At 43.1% G+C, this 10,870-nt stretch overlaps 1 protein-coding gene across 1 annotated transcript in view; it reads right to left on the bottom strand.

The window, feature by feature from the left end:
• The window catches only part of CRACDL (CRACD like), a 76,932-nt gene extending 66,666 nt beyond the window's left edge, over nucleotides 1-10,266 (bottom strand). Inside the window, exon 1 of the mRNA XM_045283828.1 lies at nucleotides 9,997-10,266. Within this exon, the coding sequence (XP_045139763.1) occupies nucleotides 9,997-10,070 (74 nt within the window). The 5' untranslated portion in view covers nucleotides 10,071-10,266. The remainder of the gene's footprint in view (nucleotides 1-9,996) is intronic.
• Between the last annotated feature and the right edge of the window lie 604 nt (nucleotides 10,267-10,870).

Here is a 10,870-nt window from a genome sequence, read left to right as displayed (position 1 = left end):
TTGGGGACTTTCTCTGGACTTCCTTACTCACAGTCCAACATTCACATGCATTTGGGCCAACAGAAAACACCCTGGTTTGGGTCAGGCGCACCTTCCTCCTTCCTCCAAGTGACATCTCTGCTCTAACACCTTAGCCAGGTCTGTGCAGCAAATTGACTCAGTGCAATACATTTGATTTTTCACTTCTTTTCATCAAAAGATCATTTTCTTGGGGGCTCTTCAACTCTTGTAACCATCCATACATCAGTTGCATCGGGCATGTTTGTACAGATGTTGCCGTCATTCTTTTCTAAACGCTTGGTTTCTAGACTGGTGCGTCCCTGGGTGTTGACCGTGGAGTCTTGTAAAAGAAAACCCTTGGCAACTTCAATCTCTTCTCTGCTTAGCATGACGTTGCTTACTGGATCTGTTGTGACGGTTTTGGGTGTTCTTTATGTTATGGTGTGATTCAGCCTGAAGCAAAGTTATGTCATCTGCATATCAAAGATTGTTAATAAGCCTTCCTCCAAGCCTAATGCCACCCTCTTCCTCATACAGTCCAGTGTGTTGAGGCATTTGTTGTGCATGCACATTGAGTAAGGACAGTGAAAGGCTACAACCCTGGTACACACTTCTGACTTTAAACCACACTGTATTCCCTTGTTTGGTTTGACCGTCTGCCTCATGTTCTCGGTGGGTGTTTTGTATGAGCACAATGAAGTATGCTGTGATTACCATTCTTTGTAATGTTACTCACAATGTGCTATGATCTACACCAGGGGTCCTCAAACTTTTTAAACAGGGGGCCAGTTCACTGTCCCTCAGACCCGTTGAAGGGCTGAACTATAGTTTTTAGAAAAACTATGAACAAATTCCTATGCACACTGCACATATCTTATTTTGAAGTAAATAAACAAACGGGGCAAAAACACCCGGCGGGCCGAATAAATGTCCTTGGCGGGCCGCATGTGACCCACGGGCTGTAGTTTGAGGACACCTGACATACAGTCTAATACATTTATGTTGTCAATAAAACATTGGAGCACATCATTCTTATTATAAAAGAAACAATGGAGGAACACAACAACAGGAAACAACGTAGGGCAAATAAAACACAAGTAGCATGATGTCAAACTTGAATCTATTCATAGAATTATATTAAATATAGGCCAACTCATACAACTCCAAATTATTTTTAGACTGGATTAAAAAGACTCAACCACGTGCATTTTAGATAAAGAGGACTTTAAAGGATGCTTCCAAAAGTTCATGAAAAAATGCAAGTAAAAGAGAACAGAATTTTCCCATGAAACTTTAAAATTCTCCTGGTATAGGGATATAGACCTGTTAAAGTAAAAGGATCAATAATGTTCTATCATGAAAAAGTAGCTAGAAGAAAGCCGGAGTGATTGTATTAATTTCAGACAAAAAGAATTAAGACTAAAGATAAAAAAAGCTATTTCCCAAATCAGATGATCCCTGGCTATCAGAAAGATCAGTGCCCGGAGTCTTAGAGGGTTGTCTTCAAGCAAACAGTCATCTGAGTCAGGTGACAGCTAAGTCTCATGCAATGCACTGTAAGACCAGAGGTGGGAATTGCAGTAGAGCTTAAATTCTGAGCATCCCATTGGCAGAAAGGGATGACAGTGAAAGCCCAAGATCCATCTGCAGAGTGTCCATGTGGATTACGCCTTTGGTGAATCCCTTCTGGCCATTAGCCAGGGGTGTGACTAGCCTGGCTGACAGAGGGCATGAGAAAGCGGGATGATGCAGATAACTTACTGCCATCAGTCAATGCTGAGTCATAGCACCCCCCTGTGGGTTTCCGAGACTGTAACTGTTTGCAGGACCAGAAAACCCAGCCTCTCTATGGCAGAGCTGCTGATTTCAAACCTCCGGCCACAAACATTGCAGCCCAACTTGTAACCATTACACCACCAGGGCTCTATAGTTAGATTAAAATTGAATACCATATCATTTGTTTTCCTTTTTGATCTATTTTAAATCTGTTCTACTCTTTATTACTTTCTACTTCATTTTGGATTGAGGTTTTTTGTATATTTGTTTGGGTTTGTTTATTGTTGGCTTTATTTGTTTGGTATGATTTTCTTTCTATGAAATCCGGAATAGGTACACCTATAGTAACAGTAATTAGATTAATAGTTTCTTAAGGTCGTGGCAGAGGAGGTTGGGGGAAACGGGAAGCTGATAATAATGAGTACAAGAATAAAGAAAATGCTCTAAAATTGATTGTGGTGATGACTGCATAACTCTTTTGACACACTGAAATCACTGAATTGGATGGCATGTGAACTGTATGTCAATAAAACAGTTACCATAAAGGGGATTATGTAATTTGGCTTTAAGATTTACTATAAAGCTGTACTCAAGATAGTGCGGTACTGGCATAAACATCGACAAGTGGATTTGTGTAATAGAACACAGAGTCCAAGTTGAGACCCACACATATGAGAGGGCCCCAGAAGGATCATGGGAAAATTCCAGGGTTTTTCCATTCCATTCTTGCATGAACTCTTTGAAAATCCTTTGTGTATAATCATTTAAGTTTCAATAAAGGTGTCAAAATAATTGAATGGGTGAAAAAAAGTCTTTTCAACAAATGGTGCTGAATACATCAGATATATATTTTGGGGGCAAAAAAAAGAATAGGAACTCTTACCTTATAACACACATATTTATTTATGTATGTGTGTGTGTGTATACATATACATTACTTAAGGTAAATTTAAAATAAAATTTCCTAAAGTCTCTAAAAGAAAATATAGGAACATATTTTCATGGCCTTCCTTGGAACAAAAATGTCACATATGTTTTTAAAGAAAAATTTATATACTTCATCAAATGAAATATTTCTCATTGAAAGACAGCAATAAAACTATGCAAGTCACTAACAGAGAGAAAATGTTTGCCAAAATATCTGACAGCTTATATCCAACATATAAAACTACATCCAGCATATATAAATAATTCTTGAAATTTGATAATAAAAGGCACCACCACCCCTCTACAAATTAGGCAAGCACTTTGGACATGTCACAAAAATATGCAATTTTCAATAAGTCCATGAAACCACAGTGAAGACTTTTATGTAAGAAAATATCATATAATCCCAAATTAGGGCAATTCTATAGAACAATGGTCCTGGACCAAATCATAGTAACATAAACATTGAATATTGATCTAATAAAAATTGCTGTGGAACTGAAAAAGTGTATGGGGAATTCTTTGTATTTTTATTGTAATTTTTCTATAAATTTAGTATGATATGAAAGAAAAGTTTATCTGAAAAAGAAGAAAGAGGCGGAACTCTCAGGGGAGCTGCGTGAACAGCGTGGAGCACCTACTGCCATGACAACGTGTGATCCGTGCCCAGGGAGGGAGAGCAGGTGAGAGAATCTGCCTGTGAAGGGGCCTTTATGTTGGCCTTTATATGCAAAAACTTCACACCTGTGACAGATACGTTCAGAGAGCTGAAGAAAATCATGTCTACCGAATTAAAAGGGGAGATTACAATGATTCATCACGTACAAAATACCAACCAGGAGGTAGAACTGATAAATAGGACTAACGAAAGTTCCGGATGAGGTTTAAAAGTGTTCGCGCTGTGAAGTGCCAGAATGGAACCCTTCCTGGGCCTCAGAAGCACGGCTCTGTTTGAGCGCACTGCTGACAGCCACGGCCAATCCACCTTGCTGAGCGTCTTGCTCGTCTTTGATGCCCTTCTCCAAGGACTGCATCTGCTTGACCTTATGTCCAAAGTAAGTGAGATGAAATAGTGCTTCTAGGCATTCCCATAATACTTCTTCCAAGAAAGAGTTACTTGTTCTTCTGGTAGACCCTAGCAATTTCAATATTCTTCACCAGTACCAAAATCCAAAGGTAACAATTCTTCTGCACGCTTCTTTATTCATTGGCTAGCTTTGGCATGCATATGAGGTGATTGAAATATCATAGCACGGAGCAGATGCACCTTAGACCTCAGAGTGTCATCTTTTCTTTGTAACATTTTAAAGAAGTGTTCCCCCCGCCCCCCAAAGCTGTCTTGCATGATGTAATCCATCATTTGGTTTCTTGACTGTTGTTTCCCTGGGTATAGATTACGGATCCAAGTAAAATAAAAAATCCTTGACAAGAACTTCATTCTTTTCTCCATTTATCATGATGCTTACTGGTTCTTTGTCTTCTCCATGTTGAGGTGTAATTCATTACTGAATGCTGTAGTCTCTGATCAAGCTGAAAAGTACAATAATCATAATGAAAATTAACTGAAAGGGCTCAACAGATTTGGGTTGGCAAAAGAAAGGATCAGCAAATTTGAAGATAGATCAACGGAGACTATGTAATATGAAGAATGGAGTTGCTTTATAAAGAGAATGAATACAAATAACCCGAGGGTCAAATAAATGTGTGCACCACGAGTGTTCTAAAACACATATAACGAAAGTCCAAGAAGGAGACCAGGGAGGATGGGCATGCACAGCAAAAGATATTCTAAGGAGTAATGGCTAAAAACTTGTTACACTGAATGCAAGAGAAGGACCTATACATTCGAGAAGCTAAACCTGAGTAAACAGGGTAAAGTCCAAGAGATTTACACCCATACAGACCATAGGTAAAAATATGATTGCCAAAGATAAGGCAATAATCAGCAGAAAGAGAAAAAAGGTTGTGTCATGTACAAGAGAACCCCACTAAGATTAACAGCTGGTTTCTCCTCAAATCCAAGGAAGGCCAGAGGCACCTGAATGACATATGCAAAGCACTGGGTGAAAAAACTACCCATCGGGAACCCTCTATTCAGTAGTCATCTGACAGAAACAAAGGTGAACTAAAGACCTTGCAGGTAAATAAAAAGTGGGATATAGGTTGCCAGCAGACCCCCTCACAATAAATACTAAAGGAAGGTCTTCAGGATAAAAATGGCATCACACCGCTGGTACCTTTTAGCCACATGAGAAATCAAAGAACTCTGAGAAAGGGGATTTTATAGGAAGTCATAGAAGATGACATCCATGCCATCATTCTTGTACTGTCTTCTCTTTTTTCATTTATTTATTTATTTTATTATTGCGGTAAAATTTTACCTGACAGAACATTTGCCAATTCAGCAGCCACTCATTTCTTAGCTGACTTAAAATGCAATTTCATAAAATGGTATGTAGCAAATGGCCTGGGTTAGCCTTTCACATAGAAACATACTATAGTGATTGATAATGACGACCAAGAGGGGCATGTTGGCAATCAATCTGGACTGAAGCGGAGAAAGGACACCAGATGGTAGCTCAGCCCGCAAGAGTGAGGAGTGAAGGACAAGACGGGTAAAGGGTGACTATAGTTTATAAGCACCTCTCGCCAAGCACTGTGGAAACCTCATGCTTCCTGCCTAACCCTCAGTAGTCTTCACTGTATGTGGGACCTTCAAAATCTTTGTGGAAAAATCCCATTATCTTTTTCATTCCATTTTAGATTTTCCCATGTAGATTAGGATTTATATTCGCATTTGATAAAAATTTCCTCCCTGGGGGACAGACAACCGAAAAGTGGGTGAAGGGAGACATCGGACAGGGCAAGATATGACAAAATACCAATTTGTGAACTATCAAGGGCTCATGAGGGAAGGGGGAGCGGGGAGGGAGGGGAAAAATGAGGACCTGATGTCAGGGGTTTAAGTGGAGAGAAAATGTTTTGAGAATGATGTGCAAATGCGCTTTACACAATTGATGTGTGTATGGATTGCGATAACAGTTGTATGAGCCCCTAATAAAATGTTTAAATAAAAAGAAGTAAAAAAAGCTGCACACCAGCTTTATATTATTTTATATATGAGGTGCCACTTATTTAAATTGTCATATAAAGAAATGGATGATCAAGGAAACAAATATTCCTTATGAAGGAAAGAAAATATGCTCAAAGTGATATGGGATGGTTTTCAATATAGATACATTAGTGTGATATAACATTATAATGAATACTACTGTTGGAAACATTGGATTTTTCATTTCAAAAAATGTCTAATTATCTTGAAACACATACATACTGGGTCAACTGGGGGCCGTTTCAGGAAGTACATTCTACATTTATTCTTGTTTAAGGAATTAAAGATTTCCACATTTAAACATATTCAAGTGCTTATTCTTTTTGTAATCATCAGTTTGTATTTTAGAAAAAAATAAATAAAAATGCTTGAAAGAAAAAAAAAATTTCCATGGGAGGGGGCAAAAAAACCCAACAAAAATAAACTGTGACTCAACTCTTATTTTCTAGTGAGTCATGCCAAGATCTGCCTGTACCTTTTTTGGAAAAATAAGTTCCACAATCCTGAGGCGAATGGAACATGCGATGCTTGCAAAGCCCCTGTGAGGAATCTCTGTTCAAAAACTGTAGCAGCTTTCTGCTTACTGGTATTTGTGGTCGTTACATAATCTGTTGTCCATTTGAGACTTAAGAATGAAGGGGTGGAGTTTAGCCTGTTCATTAGGTCACAGCTTGATGACCTCATTTGGAGGTGCTAAGGAGATAAATAGCTCACCAGAGGCGGGACACACGCTCACAACCTGCCAGACATTCCGGTGGACAAGACACATGGAGCTACGCTAGAGCCCCGAGCAGAGGAGCCATGTGGAGACCCCTGCCAGTGTTGAGATGCTTACACTGCCACTGGATCCACAAGACTTTCCACCCACTGGCCTGTGATCTTCCTGCATTCGGCATTATTGCACGGCTGTGTGAGTCTAAAGAGGAATTTATGGACTAGTATTGGATATATGGGCTAATATTGTACTTAAGGACTTGATCTGGAGGGGGCTGGGATGTTTGCTCAATATTCAATTGCTCTTGGATATAAAGCTCTTTCTTATATACATGAGTGTCTCTATGAATTTGTTTCTCTAGTCTACCTAGACTAACACAGATTATTATTGTTCTCATGAACAGAGCGGGGCTAACCAATGCAATCACCCAAAGGCAGCAGTCACCTGGAGACTGGGCCTCACCAGACAATGTTTGTCTCTTATGGTGCCCGGGCATCTCCGGGTCCTTTAAGGCAGACCTGTGCACAGAAGTCTCTCAGAAAGAGGGAGGAAACAAGTCTACACAGACCCCGAGTCTTGGGCTCTGTGGAGACCATGAACGAGAGCAGACTCTTCCTGCTGTCTGATAATTAACATTGACCACATCAAAATCTAAAACTGTGTTGGCCTAGAGAAATGAGTCGTCAAGTATGCAAAACATGTTGAAGACTTCATTCCACCAGAAAAGGGTGGTATCATACTGGCACACAGTAGGTGCTCAATAAATATTTGTTAACTGAAAGCATGAATGAACAAATTGAACCAGGGGTATTTTATCACCCACACTTGCTAGAGGAGGGAATGCCACCTATAAAAGATAAAGTGGCATCAACTACCCATCCATAATCTCCTGAGCCCACCGAGCACCCAAGTGCCTCAAGGACAGACTCTCTTCAAAAGTCATGACTTAACTCGACTCTATCACATTTCCTTGGACCTAGTTCTCCATGTCCCATCGTCTTCATTTACACATCAACTGTCCTACAGCCACACAGAGTTGAAGACTGGGAGCCCCTCCCTCGTTCTAGGGGCAAGGGAATATGGCTGCAGCAAAGCTCCTGCTCCAGATGCTTCATTGCCGCCCTCAGCCATGGACAAGGCAGGGGCAGGGAGATCACCTAGAGAGGATAAAGCAGTGGCCACAAGTCACTGGGTTACTTCTTTAAAGAAATATCGCAGCTTCATTCGAACTCAATCATCCATGAGCTACACAGCATAATTTATAAGCAAATAGTATCTTATGTAAGATAAACCACTATTTTCTGAAAATTACTTATATAACAGTTGATTGAGTGGTATGCAGAACCTTTGCAAATGAGCAGACAGATAAGTTATTTTGTTAGAAATGTAGAAGGCGACCCAATATAATACAAGTATGTATTTGTGTGCATATGGACCAGTACATACACACAGACTAAGCTTATGAAAACACCCAAACCACCCACCCCACCCCACTGCCATGGAGTCAGTTCTGACTCTCAGTACAGGGTTTCCAGAGCTATCAACCCCGATGGGACCAAAACATCTCATCTTTCACTCATGGAGCGGCTGGGGGCTTTGAACTATAGACCTCATGGCTCATTGTCCAATGTACACCCAGCAGCACCACCAGGGGGATACAGAGACAGGGATACAGGGGGATACAGAGACCAGGGCTCCTAGCCTGAATACAAGCCACATGCCACCAACTGACCGTGGCAGCTTTCACAGGAGTAAGCTGTTTACCTTTCCAGAGGTGAAGGTTCTCACATGGTATTTAAAAAGCATTAGTTTAGACATTTTCAGGTTTTAAAGAAGGGGGGGAAAGCCCTAAACACCTATTAAGAGACATCTCTAAACCCATTATTTTAAAAAACGGATCAACGTAAAAGCTTCGAACGCCATGACCTTAATTTATAAATTATGTTTATTTAATTCTTAGGGAAATATAATAAAGGTTCGTCCCAAGGCTGAGGGCTGTCTTGCATAGATACTATCGGGCTTGGAAACTCTGAGTCTGGGTGAGCAAGATGTGCCTCATGCTGACTGCGGCATCAACACATGCGCTGGAGCTGAGGGCTCAGGGAACCTCTTTACAAGGGCTGGCTGATTTTTAACCTTGCCAATCTACTGAGTCCATAAACCCCTTTAGTCTATGCCCGTACACAACATAATGACACCAAGAAAGTTCTTAAGGCTGAATTTTTCTAGACTGCTGCATATGTAAATCTGGCATTTCTACAACTGGGCAGGTGCAGAACCGAGCTCTTTATTTATTGTAAGCAGGAAGAGGGACTCCAAAGCCTATATCACCCAGAAGACACAGCCCCACTCCCATCTTGACCCATTCAACAGACACGAGTGGATCCCAAGGCTGAGCCATGATTAGTAAGGAGACTGTTAGAGTTCAGTAGCAATGACGGTGACCTAACCTGCACAGGGCTTCACACAGGACAAGGCCCCGTGCTCGCTGGAGTGTTCCCGTGGGTGGGTTACGATTCCTGTGCTACAGAAGAGGAGAGGGAAGCTGGTGGGGGTTGGGGGGTTGAGCTAGCTGGCCTCACCTCTCCAAGCATCCCGTACATTACCAGGTGGCAGGTGAGCCCCTTCGAAAAGGCAACATCAACCTCACCAAGCTCATGACCACCTCTGGACCGACACAAACCTTCTTGGTGGCACGGTGGGTAAAGCGCTGGGCAGCTAACCGAAATGTTGAGCCATTCCAGGGGAGCCAGATGTGGTTGTCCACGTCCATCCAGATGACCAGCCTTGGAAACCCTAGGTGGGCAGCTCTACCATCCCTTGGGTCGCTCTGAGTCGACTCAACAGCAGTGAGACTGGTTCAGCAGACTGGGAATTTTCCACTTGGGGTCGGAAACGTGATTTGTTCATTTAAACCAAGCAAATGGATGTGAATCAGGTCATACCTTGACTTCCCACCACACCGCATGGGCCTACCCACAATGCACTGAGAACAGCTCCTCGGTCCTGCTCTGCAGCTGCTGGAGTAATTCCAAAGGCCTTCGGGTTTGACCTCTTTGGCCTCACCCCTATCCAAAGTATACAGGCTATACCATGGGGCTCCACGTTACAGGCATGAGAGCTTAACAGTGGGATGCTCTGGGTACAGAGTCCTCTCTCTGCCCATCTCCCTCCACCCTCTCTCTGGATGTGTGTCATAAAAACAATACGCAAACAAATGAAGTCAATATTTTGCTCCCCAATCCACATCATTCAAGGTGGTAAGCCTGTGTCTGAAGGAAGGTAGATTTAAACACATATGCAGACCAGAACACCTGATGTCAGATGCTGACAGTCCACCTGCATACCTCTGGTAGAGGCCCATGGCCTGGTCATCATGGGATGACCTGCCCCCCCCCCCCACGTCTTCAAGTCTCTCCCCCCACCACCACTTTGCCCTCAGGGCCCCCCACTCGGAAGCTCTAACCTGGGGTCAGGCAAGATGCACTGGTAAAAGGTAGCCATCTTCCTGAATGTGGGGTGCGTGTCCGGCTCTTTCATCCTCCTGGACAATGGCAGCAGGGCGCAGAGCAGACCTCTTCTGACCTCCCAGGGATGGCTTAGTGCCCCCAGGACACCAGCGGGTGCTGATCCAGAGCTCCCTGTCTCTGTATCCCCCAGCAGCTCCAGAGGGCCTACAGCACCCACGGGTCACACACACGTGGGGCTTCTGCCAAGCCTGGCCACTCCTGAGGCCCCGAGAACTCCTGGGCAGGCCGTGCAGGCGCCCAGAAGTGAAAGTGCCTGATAAACACAGGTCACTTCCTTATTTCCCTGCAAGTCCCAAAGGTCGGGGTGAGGTAGGTGGACTCCCCAGGGAGTTGGTCAAGAGCTGTCACCTGCCTCTCTCTGATTGGAGAGGCTGTTTGAATTCACCACGGATGAAAAACAACAAACTTGGGCTTTGTTTTATTACACGTATTACAGCAGTGAGCCAAGCGACCGTACTGGATGGGGTTGCTTGCCCTGGGAACCAGTAAGACAGAGTTCAGAGACAATTCGGATGGGATTCTGAGTCAAACTCCAAGCCCGTTACTCCCTTAACTTGCAGAACTAGCCAAGCACTGCTGGCCCTGACTGGGTGGGTCCCTGCTCTCCCGAAAGCCACCGGCTGTAGTGGGCCATGTTCACCTCTGCCCCTACACGTCTTCTCTCCAACTTTAGCTTCTTTTCGAGTTTTTTTAAAGGCCCACGGCACTCCCTCAGCTCCTAGATATGTTTAGTGAAGCGCTTTCCCGGGACCTTCCTCAGACTCCTTCGAGCCGGACACCTGGTCACCCCACTCACCGGCACAGCGATAG

Source organism: Echinops telfairi, unplaced genomic scaffold, assembly GCF_000313985.2.
Source record: "Echinops telfairi isolate 266 unplaced genomic scaffold, ASM31398v2 ScPeMD7_7467;HRSCAF=8505_1, whole genome shotgun sequence".
In the NCBI taxonomy this organism is placed as follows: domain Eukaryota; kingdom Metazoa; phylum Chordata; class Mammalia; order Afrosoricida; family Tenrecidae; genus Echinops; species Echinops telfairi.
Note: the sequence above shows the minus strand (reverse complement) of the source record. Positions and strands in the feature narration are given on the sequence as shown.